The sequence below is a fragment of the Argopecten irradians genome, chromosome 15, assembly GCF_041381155.1.
Source record: "Argopecten irradians isolate NY chromosome 15, Ai_NY, whole genome shotgun sequence".
NCBI lineage: Eukaryota > Metazoa > Mollusca > Bivalvia > Pectinida > Pectinidae > Argopecten > Argopecten irradians.
In genome coordinates this window covers 772771-798397 of record NC_091148.1, presented here as the reverse complement: position 1 = coordinate 798397, position 25627 = coordinate 772771, and the positions used below count along the sequence as shown (strand labels likewise).

General features: G+C 33.8%; 1 protein-coding gene across 20 annotated transcripts in view; it reads right to left on the bottom strand.

Annotated features, from left to right (window-relative positions):
• LOC138308967 (transmembrane and coiled-coil domains protein 2-like) overlaps window positions 1-25627 on the bottom strand; it is a 72977-nt gene that overhangs the window by 14350 nt on the left and 33000 nt on the right. For 17 of the 20 annotated variants that reach the window (XM_069250047.1, XM_069250048.1, XM_069250030.1 and 14 more), the window contains 5 exons: window positions 12496-12640; window positions 9945-9998; window positions 2909-3122; window positions 1581-1764; window positions 380-611 (listed from right to left, as the gene is read on the bottom strand). In XM_069250047.1, coding sequence (XP_069106148.1) covers window positions 380-611; window positions 1581-1764; window positions 2909-3122; window positions 9945-9982 — 668 coding nt within the window. In that variant the 5' untranslated portion in view covers window positions 9983-9998; window positions 12496-12640. Of the gene's footprint in view, window positions 1-379; window positions 612-1580; window positions 1765-2908; window positions 3123-9944; window positions 9999-12495; window positions 12641-16184; window positions 16304-22194; window positions 22388-25627 lie in introns of those variants that run through there. The other 3 variants (XM_069250051.1, XM_069250050.1, XM_069250036.1) reach the window with 3 other exon arrangements.

Here is a 25627-nt window from a genome sequence, read left to right as displayed (position 1 = left end):
GCCAAGTTATGTTCTGAATAAAGGATCTTTTTTTCTTTTCTGAAGGACTTTAAAGATTTACCTCTAAAACTCCACTCTTTCTGCTCCAGTGGTCAGAGCTGAAAATTTACAAACTCTGTCCCCTTCCCCAAAGGATGCTTCTTACTAAATTTGGTTACAATCCATGCTGAACAGTATGACTAAGTAGCGATTTGATTGAGGAAATGTTGACGGACAAACGACGGATGCCGCACCATGACATAAGCTCACTGACCCTTCGGCCAGGTGAGCTAAAAATGTGGTACAACATTGGTTTCTGTCTCACAACATTACAGTAAGGGGTAATGATAATAGATCAGAGAAAGAAAACGGTGGAAGGGAGATCCTTAGGTAAACTTACTTGAGTCCCTGGCCCATATCCCGAAGCACCTCCCTCGCTTGCTTGTGTCCCGAAACCCCATACGTTTCTAGATCACTTAAACGTTTATGATAATTCTCCAGTTTTTTCTGCAGGCTACTAATTTGCTGTGTGGATTTCTGATTTTTCTTCTCAAACATGGTTTTTATCCGCTGAAGCTGTTGCTTGTCTGCACCCGTACTGGCCGCAAGTTTCAGGTATTCGTTGACATTTTCTGCAGCAACCAGAATCATTACATCCATTAATCATAAAGATAAAACATCAGAAACATCACCAGAAATTATCACTCAAGGGGTGACAAAATCATCAGAATCTTTTCTAAATTATGACTTATTAAAGGCCAATTACCTTTTCCGAGCAAAATTTCTAAAAAACATTAATAAAATAAGCGCCTAAGATAAGGTTACAACACCAAACATATGCAAGATTTCCTGCATAATATATGAAAACAGTGGAGTTTCATTTCCCTGTTTAGCCATCATGTGCAGTGGTAGTCAACTACTGAACAGTATTTAGGACAATGGCGGGAAACTAAGACGACCTGCATTATGAAAATTAATATCTTATTCATTTGAATTAAATTGTTAAGGGTAGTATTAACATAAAGTTAATAATTTTTATGACTCAATAAAATAATCGATCTCGTTGTACATTCTCATTTTAAAAATTAAAAGACTTTTCCGAAAGATAATGGGCATTTAAGGATATGAATTGCACAAAACATTTTAATATCTGCTATGAGCCCAATGATTAAATTCTACCTTAAAACTAGAAGGTAGAAGGCTTAAAGATGCTACACTGCTTATGAATTGTATTTTTTCGCTATCAAAAATAGGAATAGACAAATCAATTTTTTTATATAGTTACAAAATTTATTTCCCTTACACAATTACCACCATAGAAAAAGTTTGAGCTTCTTATTTTACTTCAAGGTGAAAATATCAAAAATAATTAATAGCATCCAATCGAGAAAAAATCCATGTCAGTATGTGCTAAATGAATTGAAGTATTGACTGTGCATACACAAAAAGTAAAATAAATTATTTGATATTATTTTTTGTGTAATTAGACATATATATACATGATTAAACATTGTTCCAATGATGGGTGTCGTTTATGTTCTGTTGGCGGTGTAGCATCGTTAAGATGTGAAGTGACAGACTCATTAACAACTTATCTCCACCTTCTTTGGCAGCTTGCTCCGCCTTGATCATCTCCATGCAACGGCGTATTTTGGACTGTGTTTGTTCGATTGCCGTTTTCGTCCTGAGGGGATCATGGGAGTGAGAATCTGTCGGCGTTGGGCCGTCCATTTCGTCCAGCCCTCCTTCCCCACTACTGCCATTTTCACGGCTACTCACCTCCACCTGTGAAACAAGAAAATTGTTACCATATTTGCAGTAAGAAGTGCCCAGTGCACTTATATAATTGTAACAAAGGTGTGTGTGTGTGTGTGTGTGTGTGTGTTATTAATGAGGGGGGGGGGGGGGGCTTATTAATGAACCAAGATGTAGTTGAGGACAAAAGTCAGCCATATTTCAAATCTCTGTACTCATGGCACATTAATCTGTTACAGTAAACATGTATATATGCCTTTTATATTTTGAGTCGCTTTGTTAGGTCATGATTCACATGTAAAAAACCTGCAAGTTCCATGTATTATGGGATACCATGCTGATGACAGAGGCATCACATGTTGTAAAATATTAGTCAATGAGATGGGGCGTTTATACAATTTCAACAATCTCCAGAAAATGGGAGGGACGCTGATAGAGGGAGGGGCCTTAATAATGGCAAATACGGTATTTCCAACACACTACACCTCTAATCAATGACATCAGCACAATGATACCATTATATATCAACTGCTTTTCACAGACAAAGTGGCTAAGATTGCTGAGCAATTGAGGGTTTTGAGATCCAAAAGCGATGTAAGTACAATTTACCATCAATAAGTCGCACCTTCCAGTGACTGCAAGGCCATATTTTTACGTGATTTTTGTGACATCATAATTATCGGAAGATGGAACTTATCAACAGCAAAGCTGGATTCAAATACTAGATAGTTGGCATGTTCTGACTGTAGGTTGGTGTTTTTCCTGTAGGTTGAGGTACTCAAGTTTCCTTCTTCTTAAAATCAACTTCTTTAATTATCCTAGCTGTTGATAAGACATTTGACAAAACAAAATGGATTACAAGGGACCTGCCAGATTGAATAAAGAGTTAATTTTGTTCAGTAGAACAGGGTCTTCTATGGAGGTGCTAGCTACAATGTAGAGTTGAAAACCCTGTCTACTTGAGACCCAAATCAGGGCCCAGTTTAAGGAATCCCTTAACTTTAAATCCTCAATAGGAAATTTTTATGGACCTTAATTTTAGATTTTCCCTTAACTTCTTTTTTCCTATGGAGCATTTTAAGGAATGTTCATGAAACTGGGCCCAGGCATTCACAAAATGGTAAACACTGACTAGGGAGACAACTCCAAGGGAGCTAACTCAGTATATACTTACACTATCCAGGTCTTCCGTACTACTACGTAGCATTTGTTGGTCCTCGGTGTACGGTATGCCTAGGTTGGATCCTGATCGCGGTTTTGTTGTGGCCGCACTCACTGCATCCTGGGATGGGGTCAGAGGGTGCTTCTTTGGCAGGCTAGGACTTTTCGATACACTTTTCTTCTGAAGTCCCTTAAGTGCCGGTATTTTACTGGCATCCGACTTTTTCCTAAAATCAGTAAAATTTCAGAATTAGAAAAATGATAAAAATGGAGAAAATATAGCAGAATATAAGATAAGAATTGAGTCCAAAATCATACAGTAAAAGTTGAAATTTTTTTTTTGGATAAAATGACATACAATGATAGCAATAGAGACTGTTTTCGAAAATAGAAAAGAAAACTAAATTCTTTATGAAACATAAAATTATATCTCCGGATTATCTCCATACCACACACAGCTTGTGTCTGTTCACAACAGCTAGCTAACCTTGTGAATCATGATACACTTTTTAATAATTGAAAAAAAAAATCTAAACTAAGGCATTAATCAATGAGAGCTTTGCTGACTGACTTCTACATGTAACCTCTCCATGTGATATCTCGACTAGACGTTGGCTGACTCACATTCTGAATCACTACAGTGCACAGCCAACTCTGAAAATCTCTATTCCTAAATTTCTGTATTCCTTTATTGCTAAATTAAAGATAAAATAAAGGTCTATTGATATATATATAAAACATTTGATTTTTTTTTTCAAAATATTTATTCAAAGAGATAAGTAATAATACAAAAAATATTTCCAAAGAGTATATGTAATGGTATATATTTTTTTCTTCAAAAGAGATAAATAATAATATGAAAATTTGCTTCAAAGAATTAAGTAATATTTTATTAAAGAGATAAGTAATAATATAAAAAAAAACTCTCCAAAGAAATATAAGTAATAAAAAAAAATTCTCTAAAGAGATAAGTGATATCATAAGGATCTTACATAACCCGTAGCGAAGTCCCTCATCAATAATATAAGAAACTTTTACCTTTGTGTACAATACATGGTGTAAATCTGGGATTACTATTATGCTTCTTATCGACAAAATCTTTGCTGAATATTTAATATCGCTGACTGTGTGAACAAGATGACTGAGCTCTCCCCTTCACCTATCCTAGTAACAGCACACTATCTCTGATTAATGGTGGTCATTATTTCTTGAAGTCGATTGATTTTCTCTGATCCTGGCAGACAAACTTTTCTCTGTGATCTAAAAACACATGTTTCCGATAATAATCGCCCCCATCAAACAACACAAGTCATGTGACTTTATCACATTGCCTCTCCAACATGAATGGCCCGAAAACCAGCTAACTTAATGTGTAGAAACATCTTTTGGTAAGTACCACCTAACTATGTCGCACGTTACTGTTGATGCCAATACTTTCTTTTAATACATGTAACCAAGGTTAATATGGCCCAGTGGTTAGTGTGTCAAACATTCTAACAGACATTCACTTTCAAGCCATAATAACAGCCACCATATTCTACTATGTGACTCCTCCCTCCCCCCCCCCCCAAAAAAAAAATCTTTCCACACCCCTCAATCTACTATATTCCACCACGTGAATCCTCCCTCCCCCCACTCCCCACAAAAATAATCTTTCCACACCCCTCAATCTACTATATTCTACCATGTGAATACTCTCCCCCCCACCCCCAGTAAAAATAACCAAACTTTCCTCGCCACTCAATCTTTCCACACCATTTCTAAGGCATTGTGCTGAACATTTATGACATATAGATCAATGGTTTTGTTACAAGAACTCCAACTTTCATCAACTTCCACTTAGCACATTATATATTATAGCTTAGTTAAAAGGGCATCAATCATAAAGTCCTTCTAATACACTAAGTACTGGAAGTCAACAGAACAAATGTGGTCAGACAATCTGCTTCTACTTCAATCTGAACTGTGACAGACCAAGCAATCCAGTAACAATTTACTTACTCTCAGACCCATAGACATGCAGTAATACATCCACAAACGATCCGTTATTGAATCTCTGGTCTATTTCTGTGAGGACCTAGCTATTCCCAGGAAGACAAATTTCAATCTATCCAAGTGTGATGATGTGATCAGCCTGACAGACAGAATGTAATTCTATCTTGTGGACAATTCCATAAAGGATTCCTTTATATTCAAAGTCATATCTGACTATCATTTAAAGAGATTATTTCATAATGATATCATTGATGAGACTTCAGATAGCAAATTTTCTATGAAAGTGAAATTATAATGATTTCACTGATAAGGGTTTCGATAGAAAATGTTCTATAAAAATGAAATCATAATGATTTCATTGATGAGGCTTCAGATAAAACATTTTCTATATAGTGAAATCATAACGATTTCATCATTGATAAGGCTATAGTTAGAAATTGATTAATATAAGTGACATTATAATTATCTAATAAAAGTGAAGTAAAAATCAAGTGTGGGTTACTTAATCATTTTAACAGGGTGTTGATTAAAAAGGTGTTTTTTTGTACATACCAATGTGAAGTCATGTTATGACATTATAATCAGAGCAGAAATTGTTAATGGTTTTTTTCTAAAGTTTGACCAACTGCTTTAGTAGTATGTGGAGATATGTATCTCATCATCATACCATTGGCATGTTCTTCAATACACCAAAAGTCAAAAACTTTTTCAATACACCAATATTTGACAGACTGAAATTTTTACAAATTTTCTTTTTCGGTGGTCAGAAAGTTAATAGTTCATGTGATCAATTCAAGTTGGAAATTAAACTAGAGATTACATTCAATTTGGTCAGTGTCTGATAGATTGATAAACATGTCAATAATATGATAAATAATTTGAATAGTGCTTTAAAGATGTAATACAGAATTCATAAGTGTATTCCATAGCATTTATAACAGGCATCTGAATTAACAGCTAAAATTGTTCATATGCGAAATATACAAAATATCCATTTCATCATATACACACATGAATACTATGCTTTAAATATCTCAATTCAACTAAACAAAAAAGATAGTTAGGAGATAATCAAAAATTTCTAAAGTTCTCTTTTGATATAGATCATCCAATATTCTTTGATATTTTAAAAATATCTATAGATGTCAGACTAGACGCCATGTGTATACTTTCTGCATCTCAGAGTACAAAATTTAGCTAAGCACAAGCATGGTTTAAGAGTGTTGACCAAGGTGCTTCGTAATTACATACAGTGGACCCTCGATAATCTGGACATGTGTGTCCTTGGCTCAAACCATTTGGATTGTAAATGTTTGCCAAAACCACCAAGTCAATAAAAAAAATTCTCTGGCATTACTGTCCAGATTGATTTTTTTCCAGATTATCAGAGATTGACTGTACATAAATATACATATATAATATATATTATATGTGTAATGATGTTTTATTACGTAGACTATAGTCTCTATCATATTATAAATTTTATCCACTAATCTTCTACTTCATTCACTAAACCAGTGCATATACTAAATCTAATTCAATATTCAAATTCGATATTAGAATATTACTGGAATTGTCTTTGAAAAGATTTTTTTCACCAATCTGCAAATAAATGATTATTAGATGAACAGGACAGAATTTTATTTCCACAGCCCTGCTGACCACCATTTAAAAGTAGGACAGACCATAACACCCCTGTCAGTTATAACAGTACAAACCAAATAGTTTAGGAAAGTCCTTAATACATTAGGACAGAAATTATCCAAGTTCCTTACACCCCTACAATTACAATAGGACAGACAGAAATTATCACACTTCCTTACACCCCTTACAAATACATTAGGACAGAAAGAATTTATCCCACTTCCTTACACCCCTACAAATACAATAGGACAGACAGAAATTATCACACTTCCTTACACCCCTACAATTACAATAGGACAGACAGAAATTATCACACTTCCTTACACCCCTACAATTACAATAGGACAGACAGAAATTATCACACTTCCTAAACACCCCTACAAATACAATAGGACAGACCACACACAAAGTACAGAAGGGTTCATGCTTTTAAATCACAACTGATTTTCAATTATTATTTTTCTTTAATTACATGAACCAGATAAAAGAATAAATGAAATTTAATAATGAAAATATCTTTCAACAAATCTAATAATGAAAATAATTATCAACAAATTTAATTCTGAAGATCTTGACATTTTCTTCAAAAATACAATTTTACAACATAACAAATCCTCCGCAGAAGTATCTTATAGTCACTCAGTGTTTATAGTACAGCTGTTATATAATGAAAGCCCCCAATCAGTTATGGCCCCTTCACACAGGTTAAGACATAATCTCAGGTTTCATATGAGTATAACGGGGGTTTCGTGATCCCAAAACGACATAGTTAAAGTACTATTTAACGTCGATTAGTCCACCTTCTGTTGATTATGATGTTACAAAACCAACATCAAAAGTACTGTCACAATCACCGGAAGGTGGAACTAATCAACTGTAAATTGTACATTATCCACATCGTTTTGGGATCTCAAAAACCTTGTATTGGAACATCCCATCACATGATCAGTAAAGCTTAAGTTCATAGCTATTAACCTCTTTTAGATGTAAAGTTACTCGAATTTAAAGTTATAATTCCGATACAAGTAAATCAAAGCTTTATGAATTAAGAGTTATTTCCCCTGTGTTTGTATGACACTACTGCATAGCCAGTTATTTATGCAAGGCAAATTTTTTACAAAATTTAAATATTACAAAAAATTTATGAATTAGCAGCTTTTAAATGTTCACGATCAGACTTTTAGACATATAGATGACTCCATCATTACCCAACACTTGTTGTGGTTCACATGTTTGTGTCCTGTGGAAACGCCAACATATTATCCCATAAAACTTACTGGCTAAACAGTATTAATATAAGCAAAGTTAATTCCCCTTTGTAGAAGTAAACATAAATGAAGTTGCCCACATCATATGAGTTTAATCAAACCGTTTTTCCCTAAGTTACTGAGTACAGAAGTAATATATTAGAAATAAAGAGTTATCTCCCTTTCATATTTTCAGAAAGCCACAAGCTTGAGTTCTTCTTCTGTTCCCAAGAAAGGCTTGACAACCAAGATATTATACAGAAGTAAGAAAGATTTAAGAATTATTTCATGACCAGGATTTTATTTATGATTGTCAAGAGGAAATTGGGTAACAAATGAAGAAACAAGAAATGACTAGATATGAGAAGATGACTAGATATGAGAGTGCGACGGAATACTTTGAGCAATGCATGAACATCAGGAAGAAGCAAAACGCAGACAAGGACAAACGAGGGGCCAGCTATGCAATGATGCTCTAATCTTTTTTTTTTAATCTAGCTATTATATTTCCATAAAAAAGACATACCAAATGGCAACTTAACTATGAATCTTATTACCAAACTTTTTGTAATCAGAGTGTTCACAAATATTTCTAGACCTAGGCCTCCACCTCTGGGTCAAGAGTTAGAATCACAAGTGTGGCAGTTGGCACTTTTTCTCTGGGTACTCTGGCTTTTCTCCACCTTCTAAATGGCCAATAATGACCCTGGCTGTTAATGGGATGTTAAACCAAATCCATAAAACCAAAAACATTTTGTTTCTGTTTTTATACATTTACACGACCCAACAGATAATTAGCACAGCCAAAAAATATTTTAATTTCATTTTAATATTTTGAGATTTTGATGTATTAAAATCTAAGAATATGGACTCAATTGCAAAGGTACTTGACCAGTACCATTTCAACATCAAAATAAACCACAACACAGCAACCAAAAAATTTATTGAAAAGAACTAAAAAAAATTTAACTGAAAGAAAGCAGCTATTGAAATTGTATATTAGTTACACTTGCGTCTATGATTGAAACATATTATTTTATAAGGTAATCTTTAAACACAAAAATAAAAAAAGTTTTGATATTTACAACAGAATTATACTCATTAAAAATCAAAATATTGACTTATTTCATAATAAATAGTTTTTTATTACCATGAAACTTGAAAGTGTTTGTGTTTAAAAAACAATTTTTCTGATGTAAACAACAGCTTATTGATGGAAAAAGCATAGAAGACAGAAAATTCTGCAACACTAATGAAAGCTGCATAACATATGAAGCATATATACAGTAGACAGATCCGTTTAAAGTATATTCTTTTTCTTAGCCATGTAAATTACTAATGAAGTATCTAAACTAAATTGACTTGGATACCACTGAAAACAAGGAATGAATTAATATTTGGTTCGATTCTAAAATAAATTTCACTCATTCATTCTTGAAGACACATTTTATCTCTTTCAATTCAAATGATGGGATAAATAGTTCACTGAATTCTCAGGAATGAATATTAGGGATTTTTTGCTTGTTTTTTTCCCCCTCACATATGGAAATATGTCAGGACATCATCTAAACCAAATTTGTCTCTAGCTAAAAACATCTAGTTTACATGTAAATTTCTAGATTGATTTGTAAATGAACTTAAGCAGTGAATTTTACTACCCTCTGCTAACTAAAAAGCAAGAACTTAATTAGGAATTAATGTTCATTATGTAATTTGTATGTGTTAAATATCTACCTCGCAGCAGAAAGTCATATGCTAGCTTTCATTGCTAATTAAGATTACTATAGATCAATACCTAGATTATTTCCAATATCTAGGTGAAGACGTTACTATGGATATCGCAGGAAAATCTATATTATCTGTAAAAGTACAAAGTACTGCAAGACAAAAGTAATCAACACAGCACACCTGATATACACATTGTAAGATGTGTCTGCTATCAGAAATGGGGGTGGGGGTGGGGGGGAGAGAGGTAGGGAAGGGTCAGAGGGCTAGGGTGGTGGAGAGGTAATTAAGGAAGGGGAGGGGGATATTCTTGTGTGCATAAAGCAAACCTGATGTTCATGCTTTCAAAGATTCAACACAGTGACAGTGAGACAATGAAGCACATATCTGGCCTAGGGTTATGCGACTAAATCAAACTGAAAGCATTACCATAGTTACCTTGAAGGGAAACTGGATCGTCTCCCCTGAGACGACATTACAATTTTTGAATGACTAGAAATAAATCATTGATATTAATTTTTTTCGTTTTTGTTTTTTGTTTTTATTTTTCATCAAACTATGCTGCATTCCTGAAACAGAATTCTGCAATAAACAAATTTACTCCACTCATTAATATAAGTTGGTCTCTTTTGATTTATTTTTATTTTATCTTTTCATTTTTTGTCTTTTTTTATATAACATAATGCAAAATAAAATATAACTTAAAGCTAATACTTATTCATCTTAAACTGAACTTCTTGATAAAATCTGAATTGGATTCAATGATCTACTATAAAATGTGATTTTTATCTAACAAAATTCATCATTTTTATTTTAAGATTAAAGGTATTGGAAACACTTTTTTTTTTACTTAGATCTGACTCCCTTTTAGCACAATATAGTTGAGAAATCTGTCAAAAGTATCACATGATATATAATTTTGTCCGAGTAGCATACTTGATATACGATTTTGTCTGAGTAGCAAAGATCTAACTATCATGGTAAATAACGATATGTATATTATGATATTGGGAATTATACTAAAAATTTATTCCTGAAGTTTGATAATAGTATTGGGTACAAATACTTAGTATATTACAATCAGTGAGCAATAGAAAAAAGAAGAGTTAAGAACAGAATAAGGAGAATTAAACATACACTACACAATAGCTAAGATTGTAACAAAATAATAATATCAGTAAAATAAGACATCATGAAGTTAAAATCACAATTTTTTCATATTTTAAGTTAAAATGTATACAGATAAATCCTTTATGTAGTGGAATCTCTTCTTTTAGAAGTAGGTATTTACTGATTTATACAACATTTGTCATTCATTTTTGGATTTTAATTAAACATGTACAGTTAATTAATTTATATTTGTGTATTCAACATATTTTACAAATTCATAAATTTGTGACCAAGAGCTCTTACTCACAATTGTGCATTCAGGCATATAAATTTTTCCAATTATTTGCATAAAATATCTACATTGGCCTTTAAGCTCTCTATTAGAATTACTCGAAATTTCTATTAATCTCATGAAAGTAAAATGGTTTATGATAATTTTCTAATGGCCGAATGAATGACACATTCCATGCGAACTGCTCTTGTGTAAAAGGAGATAACTCTACATTGCATACTGATTTATTCTATTTGTACAAATTATTCCAATTAAAATATTCTAACCTAGCATTGATATTGGTAAAATGTTTTTGAAATTTACATTTTTTCCTGACTACCTTATACAAAATGACATCAATTTTTAATGTTCAGATTTCTAAGCTGGCATTTATATGGGTAAAATATTCCTACATAAATGATTATATATGAAACTTATATCTTGATTGGCATGAGAAGTTCACTATTTATAACACTAGAATGATCCACCTTGGCCATATTAAGTTCAGTAAACACATGCATCTAGAAGCTGGACCATTCCAAACCGGCAAACAGAAATTAATTTATTAAGGAGTGCTAAAAATGGGACATGACATAGTGCTGATTCCATTAATTGCCATTATAATTAATTTAATGGACATTTGCTGTGCTACATATGATGTAGTCATAATAATATCAAATGGAAAATAAATTTATTTCAAAGAAAAGAAAAATTTTGCAAATTTGCCAAAGTGTGCAAAAAAGAAATCCTAACAAGAATCTAAATTACATTTGAATTGATAACTATACAAATGTACATATACATACATCTACTGGTGAGCACATTTAATTAGTATAATCATTACACGCCCCATTTGAAGTATTGATTTTCGTAAAATAACATAAAACATTTTTGTCTGTGTTATTAATTATACAGCTCGGAATACCGTATCGATGTAGATCTTGTGTAGATTCAGACTCAGTTGATTAACCAAGCAGAAAGCTTGTAATACCCATTCAATGGTATCCCATATCATCTCACTGTGAGATGTACTTTATACATTGTAGACTTAAGCCACAATGAACATTAATTTCTAATTGTACAAAATGTGATTGATCAATAGTGTACAAAGCCACACAGTGCATCGGTGACAAAATTGGAATTTATATTAATAAGTTATTATTATTTTTTTTATACTAAACAGGTGAATTTTCATTTCAAAACAAAGACAAAATTTTTTGAATACCATAACCTAGAAATTCTGAAGTTTCTTTCTTCATAAAGAAGAAGGTGGACAATGTCATATGAATTTGCTTATTTTTTAAATTTTCTGAAATTAAGGTGAATATGTTTTCAAATTTATAAATAAAGCAGGTAACTTAATTATAAACTCTTTCTAGTTCATGATTTAGTTTGTTGGTAATTTACAGACAAGGGAGGATTTATATATACACAAGGGAGGTAATACAGACAAGGGAGATAATTTATTCTTTTTGTGATTGGTGATTTACAGCAAAGGGAGATAATACATATCAAGGGAGATAACATACTCTTACTTGTTTTTGTTCAAACAGACAAGGAAGATATAATCTGCTTATTGGTGACTTTCAGCCAAGGGAGGTAACTTACATTTTTGTTTGCTTGCGGCTCCTCAGAGGCAGTAGGTAGCCCAGCAGGGAGCTGCTTGACTTGGATTGAGTATGGGCGACATGGCTGGGACTCACACTGGTAGATAGCGTTCCATCTGGCACTTTGTCACAAGTGATAATGAGATCTGTAAAACATTTAACACATTTTACTGTTAGTGTCACTTCTGGAGGGGGAGGGTGGTGGTTATAACTCCTTCATCTCTGATAATTCATAATGAACTGTTTCAACCTTTGAATTAGAAGGGTCAAAATGAGTCTCCGGGGGTGAATGAGTTTAAACCAGTCTATAAATATAGACCTTCATAAAAGGGAAAAAGAAGATCTTCTTTAATTTTCCAAGTGGTTGTTACACAAAGTTGACAATTTGTGCTTTAAGCAAGCTTGAAGTGGTCCAAACTCATTCACCCCTGACATTTTATAATGGACTGGTCTAGTTTTTGGTTTAGAAGATCCTAAATCTCTCTTCATGAGTGATAAGCTAAATACAGAAGAAGTTAATAAGACACTTAAGTTTCAACACGATATGAAAATTGAACGACATACAATATTTGTTTTTTTAACTTTTCAATTTTGAAATCCTTTTAGTTCTGAAAAAAATCAGTAAGAAGATGTGTTTTGTTTTATTATATACTCTTTTTGCAGTTGCTGGAGATAAATTCCGTTGCTACTCTGGGCATTATTTAAAAGAAATGCGGTAAATGTATTGATATATGTTTATCAAGAGCTCAGCGACTATTCCAAAACTACCCACGTCATCAGTAAATAATTAAGTCATAATATACAGTAATGTATCTCCTCAAAACAGCCATTCCCATTGTCTACTATACTAGATTTATAAAGCATGCTTTTTATAACCCTTTGTGCCTGTAATTGATCTCCATTCAGTTCAAACTCTTCTGTGTTGGTAGAGATGAATGGTTGTACCATACAACTAGATCAGCTATTTATAGATTATTGACAGACATGTCCAGTGACGATAATGAAGCAGTCAAGCGTGTAATAGTTCTATTCTTGTCTTGTTTTAACACAATCTTTCCCAAACATGTCCATTAACTTTTGCTAGTTTTAAGACTAAATGAGTTTACTTTGAAATTTTCATGGTTGGTTAGTTATTTAGGTATTTAGATTAAAGATGATCGAGCTTATACAACACAACATGGTATATCAGTACAACATTATACATGTAGATACCAGGCGGATGATTCTTCCACAAATCACATGAAACTTGTCTTATTGTGTTTATATTCTCTTACTTTTAATACCTCTAGGTGCCATTCAAGGCCATCACAGGTTTTGCTAGGTAGTGGAATCTAAGCCAGATTCCCTAACAAAACCTCACAGACCTACTGGCAAGAGCAACTGCCCCACTTACAATTCTGTATTATAGAAGTCCATGGCTATAGTATAAACAGTAAATACTTTCCAACTGACTGGGGAAAGGCTAGTTGTAAAACATTAGCCTTAAAATCTACAATCCCATGGCAAGGGCAAGGGGTGAAATGCTGGCAACAGCCAACAACAAAATCTACAATCCAATGACAAGGGGTGAAAATGTTGGCAACAGCCAACAACAAAATCTAAAATCCATTGGCAAGGGCAAAGGGGGAAATGTTGGCAACAGCCAGCAACAAAATCTACAATCCAATGGCAAGGGAGGGCAAGGGGTGAAATGTTGGCAACAGCCAACAACAAAATCTACAATCCAAGGGCAAGGCCAAGGGTGAAATGTTGGCAACAGCCAACAACAAAATCTACAATCCAATAGCAAGGCCAAGGGGGAAATGTTGGCAACGGCCAACCACAAAATCTACAATCCAATAGCAAGGCCAAGGGTGAAATGTTGGCAACAGCCAACCACAAAATCTACAATCCAAGGGCAAGGCCAAGGGTGAAATGTTGGCAACAGCCAACCACAAAATCTACAATCCAATAGCAAGGCCAAGGGGGAAATGTTGGCAACAGCCAACAACAAAATCTACAATCCAATAGCAAGGCCAAGGGGGAAATGTTGGCAACAGCCAACCACAAAATCTATAATCCAAGGCCAAGGGGAAATGTTGGCAACAGCCAACCACAAAATCTACAATCCAATGACAAGGGGTGAAAATGTTGGCAACAGCCAACAACAAAATCTAAAATCCATTGGCAAGGGCAAAGGGGGAAATGTTGGCAACAGCCAGCAACAAAATCTACAATCCAAGGGCAAGGGGTGAAAATGTTGGCAACAGCCAACAACAAAATCTAAAATCCATTGGCAAGGGCAAAGGGGGAAATGTTGGCAACAGCCAGCAACAAAATCTACAATCCAAGGGCAAGGGCAAGGGGCAAAATGTTGGCAACAGCCAATCACAACACAGATCTTAGATTGGCCACCAGACCCTAAGTAGTTGATAAGACTTTCTCATCAGAGTTCTGCACTAGATTATCTCCCCCTAGCTAGTTTAAAACTTAGAATCTAGAATCAGACATGTAGTAGAGACAAAAATAATCAATCCAAATTTTAGTGATTTCTTTTTCAATATTCAAGACTATACCCAGACCTTAAAGGTCTAATGGAAGAAATTGTTTCTAAAATCCAAACATTTTCAATTATTAGATTATTATATCAATAATTGATAAAAGAGAATTTCAAATGATGAAAGACTTCACAGAAAGCCATCATAAACATAGAACAAAGCTGATTCATGAGAGAATAATAATAAGTCCTACCACCAAATGAAGACTTAAACAGAATTGGAATCCTTGTAATACGCTTATTGATGGGGAGATGCTATTTACCCAGGTTGTTTATATACAGATCATCAGAGGATTACTCTATGATGATTTGTCTGATTCACTCAACACCGACCAATCCTCTTCTGGTTTTCTGGTCCAGTTTATGATGTAATGGGAAACCCAGTTTGATTGATAAGTCCCACTGATCATCATTTATATGAATATTGATCTAAACTTTATGACCCAAAGAATGATTAATATATGGTAGCCGTTTATCATTGAAAGTAAATTGTATATCTACAACCAAATGCCGTGAAACACGGTCACACAATGGTGCAAGTTGCAGTCTCTGTGGCACAATGGTTGACCTCGACTGTTTGGTTACAATTTAATTACATAGGCCAACATTTTGACACAATCTAGTTAAAAAGAAAACTTGTAATTTCGCTCAACTACTATGCTCTATATGACATACTCTAATTCAAGATCTAACAACTTCTTGTTCAGGGTCATATAAGCATGACCTTTGTAGTAAGCCAATTAGCGGTGTTGTCCAGGTTCCAACAAAGATGTCATGTTATATTTTATTTTCTTAATTATTAAACACATTATTCGTATGCTTTTTTGTGACTTTGTTAAATGGGACTAATACTTAAGTATCTCCAGTGATGATGGAACATGACTCTTTGTGACATTCCCGCTGAAATCACGTTTGCGTTGGATAATATAACGTCATTCCATCATCAATTGAAGCAATAATCTTGAACAAACCTTGTCAGGTATCTCATGGTAAATGAATTAGTCTCATTAGGGCAATATATCATGCTATAATTCTCATAAAACAAATTTCATTAAAACAGGTAAACTATTATTTGCTAAGATCTTAAGAAAAGAAATTAATTCATGCAGCTAAAATGTAAGTAATATGTAAGAATAAATATGGTAGTGGCTTACTTTAGTATAAACACAGCACTCAATATAACCAACAATATTCCTGAGATATCTCTATACACCATTGCTTCAGTCAATACAATGACAGGTGATGGACCTTGGACATTATGTTCCTATATAAATGAAGGAAAACCACACATTTAGCCTGGAGCCCTTCAAACTTCCTTCCTGTCATCAGACTGAGTGTGTCATGAGGATGTGTATGCCTCATCAAGCTGTAAACTTGTCTTGTGTCTTGTCTTTACAAAGTGTACATTTGTACTAAATCTGCATAATCAGTGATTTTCTTACTAAATAATTTCAGGGGCCTTGGACAAATACTTAATTTCATCTTTCTTTATTTCAGAAGATATTTACATCAAATTTTGAAAATACCGTAAAATTTCTCTACCAGGAAGGGGCCTTTATTTATCCCCAAATGTATCTAAATAATCCCTGATTATATACTGTAAAACCTGTCCATAATGTCTACCCAATAGAAAAGCCAAAAGTGGTCTGTATAGCCAGGTGGTCTGTATAGCCAGGTGGTCTGTATAGCCAGGTGGTCTGTATAGCCAAGTGGTCTGTATAGCCAAGTGGTCTGTATAGACAGGTGGTCTGTACAGCCAGGTGGTCTGTATAGCCAAGTGGTCTGTATAGCCAGGTGGTCTCAGGTCAAATTATGTTATCAATGACCAATCGGGACCTTTAAAAGATGGTCTTAATAATCAGGTGGTCTTTATATACAGAAGTGGTCACTATATAAGGCTAAGACTATATACTAGTCATCATAAAATACCATTTGGAGAAATTTAATACTGCAGTATCAAACAATGACAGCTAATGTCAAAAGCCAGACAAAGGTCCACTTCCAATGAAGTTACCCTTACAGTATTTCATATTATTTCAAGACTACTTTAATTTTATCAAAATGTAACTACAGTTAACACTGTTGGAATGAACCTCTATGGACCAACAACAAACCAAAAACATTGTAACCATAAATCCATTGTCAGTGTTTTGTTATAGAGACAATCTTTTACTGTACACCAGGACTTTTATCCAAAACACCCTATATACAAATGTGCACTGAAATCAAAGCAGTAAATCATGTTTATAACAAATTATCTCCTCCTGATGTCCACAGAATGTGTTTTACAGTGTATTGTATAATCAGAGTTTATAATATGAAGTTCTTTACAACTACTTCATATATAAGGCAGAACCTGTTTTTTATAGAAAATCCAAAAAAGTTTAACCTACGACCTACAAAAATTGTTAAGAAAAGCACAAAACTGGGTCGGACGATCACTAAACTTTGCATTTTTTGCTAATTACGTAATCTTGCTGGACATATAAAATTAATTGCCACCTATAGCTACAATCTCTGAACATTGTAAGAAAAGCTTAAGTTTATCAGTTTAATATCCTGTTAAAATCCAGGGTCATTTAAGGACATGCCAGCTTTGCGGGTAGAGGAAAGCCAGTACCAGGAGAAAAACAACCAACCAGTAGTCAGTACCTAGCAACTGCCCCACATGGGATTCGAACTCGTATCCCAGAGGTGAAGGCTTGTGGCCCAACCAGTCACCACAGCCTCGGGAAAAGCACCAAACTGATTTTAATGATCACTAAAATTTTCATATTTTTTGCTGATTATGTAATCTTGCTGATTATTGGAGCAGGGCATACATAAATGTTGGTCATCTATAATCTCCAAAAATTGTAAGAAAAGCACCAAACTGGTTTTGATGATCAGTCTAATTTTCATATTTTTATCTGATTTTGTAACTATACTCAGGTTATGATACATAGTTCAGGGTAACCTTGACTCTGTCTCAGCAGTAAATGTATCATCTCCAGCAGAAGTTCCCACAGAGTTGTGTATGAGAAGGACTTTCTGTCACACACAAATCTTCAGGTCAAACCTGTACATGGTGGAACAATGTGGGATATCTGTACCAGCTGCTACACCAAAGAGCTTTTATCATACACATGTACATACCAACATTACTCTAATAAAACACATGTACATACCAACGTTACTCTAATAAAACACATGTACATACCAACGTTACTCTAATAAAACACATGTACATACCAACGTTACTCTAATAAAACACATGTACATACCAACGTAACTCTAATAAAACACATGTACATACCAACGTAACTCTAATAAAACACATGTACATACCAACGTTACTCTAATAAAACACATGTACATACCAACGTAACTCTAATAAAACACATGTACATACCAACGTAACTCTAAAACGTACTCTAAAAAAACACATGTACATACCAACGTAACTCTAATAAAACACATGTACATACCAACGTAACTCTAAATAAAACATAAAACACAATAAAAAACACATGTAACTCTAATAAAAACAGTTACACACTAATAAAACACATGTACATACCAACGTACTAATAAACACTGTAATAAACAACCATGTAACTCTACTTAAAAACATGTACAACCACACTAAAAACTGTACATACCAACGTTACTCTAATAAAACAATGTACATACATGTACATACCAACGTACTCTAATAAAACACATGTACATACCAACGTAACTCTAATAAAACACATGTACATACCAACGTTACTCTAATAAAACACATGTACATACCAACGTATACTCTAATAAAACACATGTACATACCAACGTAACTCTAATAAAACACATGTACATACCAACGTTACTCTAATAAAACACATGTACATACCAACGTAACTCTAATAAAACACATGTACATACCAACGTAACTCTAATAAAACACATGTACATACCAACGTAACTCTAATAAAACGTTACTCTAATAAAACACATGTACATACCAACGTTACTCTAATAAAACACATGTACATACCAACGTTACTCTAATAAAACACATGTACATACCAACGTTACTCTAATAAAACACATGTACATACCAACGTAACTCTAATAAAACACATGTACATACCAACGTTACTCTAATAAAACACATGTACATACCAACGTTACTCTAATAAAACACACTCTAATAAAACACATGTACATACCAACGTAACTCTAATAAAACACATGTACATACCAACGTTACTCTAATAAAACACATGTACATACCAACGTTACTCTAATAAAACACATGTACATACCAACGTAACTCTAATAAAACACATGTACATACCAACGTAACTCTAATAAAACACATGTACATACCAACGTTACTCTAATAAAACACATGTACATACCAACGTAACTCTAATAAAACACATGTACATACCAACGTAACTCTAATAAAACACATGTACATACCAACGTAACTCTAATAAAACACATGTACATACCAACGTAACTCTAATAAAACACATGTACATACCAACGTAACTCTAATAAAACACATGTACATACCAACGTACTCTAATAAAACACATGTACTCTAATAAAACACATGTACATACAACTCTCTAATAAAACACATGTACATACCAACGTAACTCTAATAAAACACATGTACATACCAACGTAATTCTAATAAAACACATGTACATACCAACGTTACTCTAATAAAACACATGTACATACCAACGTAACTCTAATAAAACACATGTACATACCAACGTAACTCTAATAAAACACATGTACATACCAACGTAACTCTAATAAAACACATGTACATACCAACGTAACTCTAATAAAACGTTACTCTAATAAAACACATGTACATACCAACGTAACTCTAATAAAACACATGTACATACCAACGTAACTCTAATAAAACACATGTACATACCAACGTTACTCTAATAAAACTTCGTAAGATTTTATTTCAGGGCCTGCAATACATATCAAAACATGGCCTGCTATGTACAAAACATACCCTTTCTTAATTCATAACAATGTTACTCCAATCTCCAATAAACTTTTTTACATTGACCTCCTGTAATTTTAATCTTTATATGAGTTTAGTCAGCTAAATACCCTGTTATAGCACTCCTGTACCTATAGCACATATAGAAAATATGAATAATTGGTTTAATTGGATTTTTTTGGATATCTTTTTATGTAAAAGAGTAGCTCAAATTTGGTCATAATAAAGCACCAGCCTTACTTTCGTCATCATTACTCTTGATGAAAATGTGAATAAATTTGCAAAATTGATCTTTAAACTATCTATACTGAATAACTTGAGGGTCACCATTATAAGATTAAATATGGTACAAAAAATATCAGTGATAATGCTCCCCTTCGCTGAGAAATCATAAGCATGCATGCTAGAGGTATTATACTCAAACAATTTTATTCTTCAATATGTTGGTTTTATTATCAAGATGACCCTCTAGTTATTTCAGGAGGTGTAAAATTCACAGCGGAGGTATTTTTGACAGACAACAAGGGATTATAAAGGGACACAAGTTACGATAAGAGAGTCAGAGATTTCACTGGGAGACTATTAGTATAAATAATCAAACTATACAAAATTGCACAATCAAATTGTCGTGGCTTTATGAAAATGTCCTTTATGTACATGTTTATATGATATATAACCCTGCAGTACTTGAATGGCTTTGATAAAATCATAATTAGCCCTACATAATCACATCTACATGTAGTCTGAGGAATATAGGGTAATTTAGTATATCCTCCCAGACACTACAAAGTTCTCTTATATTTTTGAATACGTAGATATGGAGGTCTACGTTGAATTAACTATAAACATGTTTATTACCATATCATTTGATCATTAAAATCAATGATAAGTTTATATTTACAGACACATATGTGCATACAATACACTGTACTTGTGAACTGGCCTAATTAACTTACATTCAGTAAATATGCCAGAGGTCCAATTTCAAAACTCTCATCGTCATCAAAATAAAACAAAAGCAATATCCAAATATAGATCTGAATTAACAGAATATTTTTAGGGCGTGTAATATCACCCAAGGCTGCACAGCTATACAAATAAGTACAGACTTATGCATGGGATACGACGTAGCTTAAACACCATGTATAATACAGCAAAGACCGTTGGAATATAATACAAATACGTTTGTATAGGGTGTGCTATTATGATAGTGCTCAAGGGGACCACTTATACAAAACAACCTAAATAGCTTATACGAACTGAAGATTATCTAAAGTGTATATATCATAAAAAAACTTAAATATTGCTCAAGGCTTCTCAATATTGCATTTATAAATATATTATCATATCAATTTCTACCAGTAGAGCCCCGAATCAGCTGGCACCGATTTCTTGAAACAAACTGAAGTCAAAACAAAAATTATTAACATAAAAAAAAACCCCATATGTTTTGACTTAATTCAGTTGTCAATTTTGTTTCAAGAAATCGGGGCTGGGACCTTCATCAATTAGCAATCATTAAATACAGTTTCTTGCATACTTATTTGAACTTGCTTGATTGGCGTGGCTTAACATCCTTGTGCTGGATATACCAGGAAATTTAACTGAGCCTTAATTGACTTGGACACCTTAAATTGGGCCTCCATACTCTTATGCATGACTTTATACTAGGAAGGGGAGATAACTCTATACACATTCAGATCTATCAAATATTGGTGTCATTAAACTTTTAATTAACCTGGGACTATCTTCAAAGAATGATCTGAAGATCGGGACTATGATTTAGCTATTATGGTAGAAGCTATGTATAATAGCTTGCAGTTAATATAGTTAGCTTACATACAGTTAACTTAGTACTGTCGCCTATGACCCAATAATGGAAAACATAATTGATCACTGAAGTATTTCTTATACTTAAAACCCACCCATTAGATAAAATCACCAGACAGCAATGTGATCATTATTTTTGTATAGATGTAGCTATTAATTGAACACTGACTTAAGCAACTACATGATCTTTTTGAAAGCCACATAGCTATATAGAGGTATAGAGCTATATATTATCTGTTTAATGGCTGAACGTTCAAAATAAAAAAAAAACCCAACATGAAATCATTAATAGCGTGTGAGCTCAATACATCAATAAGCAAACGACTTACCACCTCAGAAAAGGGTATCCATATTTTCTATATATATATATATATCTATACTGGAATGTCACGCTGACCCACTACATGGTGATGTAAGGGACAGATTACAGAGATAAAATCCTTTCACTGAGGTATTTAAAGATCCTGTCAGACATTTCATCTTCCATGGCTGAGGTTATTGAACACATGTGATTTGGTGTAGGTGTGTGCTGATGTGTGTCTGCTCACAATACTACAACAGCTAACACATGTGAGGTGTTTACAATACACAACCACTCTGTGGTACCTAATACACAGATATCTCAAAGGAGGAGCTCAATTATCACGGTGTGGTACCCAATACACAGATATCTCAAAGGAAGAGTTCAATAATCAATGTGTGGTACCCAATACACAGATATCTCAAAGAAGGAGCTAATAATACCCAATACACAGATATCTCAAAGGAGGAGCTCAATAATCACAGTGTGGTACCCAATACACAGATATCTCAAAGAAGGAGCTAATAATCAATGTGTGGTACCTAATACACAGATATCTCAAAGGAGGAGCTCAATAATCACTGTGTGGTACCCAATACACAGATATCTCAAAGGAGGAGCGCAATAATCAATGTGTGGTACCCAATACACAGATATCTCAAAGGAGGAGCTCAATAATCAATGTGTGGTACCCAATACACAGATATCTCAAAGGAGAAGTTCAATTATCAATGCGTGGTACTCAATACAGATATCTCAAAGGAGCTCAATAATCATTGTGTGGTACCCAATACAGATATCTCAAAGGAGGAGCTCAATAATCAATGTGTGGTACCCAATACACAGATATCTCAAAGGAGAAGTTCAATTATCAATGCGTGGTACTCAATACAGATATCTCAAAGGAGCTCAATAATCATTGTGTGGTACCCAATACAGATATCTCAAAGGAGGAGCTAAATTATCACTGTGTGGTACCCAATACACAGATATCTCAAAGGAAGAGTTCAATACACAGATATCTCAAAGGAGAAGTTCAATTATCACTGTGTGGTACTCAATATAGAGATATCTCAAAGGAGGAGCCCAATCATCACTGTGTGGTACCCAATACAAAAATATCTCAAAGGAGGAGCTCAATAATCACTGTGTGGCACACAATACACAGATATCTCAAAGGAGGAGCGCAATAATCACTGTGTGGTACCCAATACACAGATATCTCAAAGGAGGAGCTCAATAATCACTGTGTGGCACACAATACACAGATATCTCAAAGGAGGAGCGCAATAATCACTGTGTGGTACCCAATACACAGATATCTCAAAGGAGGAGCTCAATAATCAATGTGTGGTACCCAATACACAGATATCTCAAAGGAGGAGTTCAATAATCAATGTGTGGTACCCAATACACAGATATCTCAAAGGTGGAGCTCAATAATCACTGTGTGGTACCCAATACACAGATATCTCAAAGGAGGAGCTCAATCATCACAGTGTGGTACCCAATACACAGATTTCTCAAAGGAGGAGCCCAATAATCAATGATGGTTGGCTGTACATTGGGGTCACCTACAAACCATTAGATTTTTGATCTCAACACAAATGTTTATAACATTGTCAGTTTGTTAGTAAGTGGTGCCTAATACAATGATGTATGGACAGTGACTCCCATCAAAATCACTGAATTAATAAAATACACTTAAATCTGGAATTACAATGTAAATCATTGTCTGATAGTTTTATCTGGAAGTCTTGATTGCAAGCAGTACTTCACACAATAGCTTTGTTTGTATGTAACAGGTGATCTATATGTCAGTCAGAAATCACTGCCCGCTCCATATGTATTTAATATTCAATTAACAACACCCAGTAGTGCAGACCACATGAATTTTATATACAGAGAATACTGACTGGTCACCCCAGGGATGTACTATCTCAATCAGGTGTCAGAATCTACACTTCATTCACTGTGGGGGCTGCAAACACAGAAATTAGGCTCAAAGGAGCAATAAATACCTCAGTTATTTTTGTAGGTCAATATTTTCTCAATTTTGACCAAAAGAGAAAAATATTATGACAACAATTAATGTACACAAAAGTTTGAGTTTGTCCTTCCATTATATATAAGTCACATATTAAAATGTGACATTTTATAGTACAATCTTACTGAACCATACTAATGAAGATGATTTATTATCCAGCTTAGATTGAAAATATCCAGTGAACATCTCACTCATTGTGGTACAGACAGGAAAATTACCAAGTATCAAACTTAGATTGACATTACAACACAATGACATATAACAATACGCTAAGTTGACAATATTATACTAACTGTCAATGTTATAATGGACTTATTGTAGTGGGCCGCGGTGACCTAATGGTTAAGATAATTTGACATTATCACAATACCACAAGTCCTCCACCTCCGGATTGCGAGTTTGAATCCCAAGTGGGGCAGTTGCCAAGTCAGTTGTTTTTCTCCAGGTACTCTGACTTTCCTGCACCGACAAACCTGACACGTCCTTACATGACCCTAATGGGATGTTGGCCTAATAATAAATTAAAACTAATCGTAGTGTAGATTGATGCATTGTGTTTAGTATGATACACTAGGTTAACTGACTTTATATATTTTCTGTCTTGTGCAAGTCTGAATAATACACAATCATCAGATATCCTGACTTCAGACATTGTCCAGATAACAGGTGTTGTGACTAATTAATTTAAGAATCAATATCACAAATATTCTAATTAGTCTAAAATCACCTCATTATGTGTTTCATTGGTGGACTAGCTGGTAATTTTAATGACAGCTTTTGTTTTTAGTTCTCTGCTATTTCTGTTAACTTTTGTCTTATTTAGCTCTCCCATTTTCAAAGATATGCTCCACTTCTGACAAATGGTATTCATTCTCAGTCAAAAGCAGGGGCAGTCAAAGTAGTATTTTTTTTTTCAGTTACAAAAAGTTATGTCCAATATATGGAGGGATGAGGTACTGTTTGCACATGAATTAAAAACAAAATAAATTATTGTACAATAAATATTCCATGTTAGTGAGACAGATATTACAATGAAATATCAGTTATTGTTTAAATGATGGGTGTCATTTATGCTGTTGGTGGTGGACCATCTTTCAGCTACAATATATTTTTTCCCTGTAAGTATTTAAAGTTGTTCAAGGAGACCCTTGAAGAAAAGAACATTTCATTCCATGAGGAAGCAAGTTCACTCAAATTTACTCTTAAAAATAAATGTGTATACAAATCTATAAAAAATGGCTAATTTTGTTTTCAAATGTACGTTTTCACATTAGTTTGGGGTCAAAGTTCTTTTTAATGACAGCCATATAATATCAAAAGTGAACTAAGTCCAAAATAAAGAAATCTGATTCACAGTTATATAGACATACAAATGTCAACGTGTGAAATGAATATAAAGTTTACCGCGGGCTGA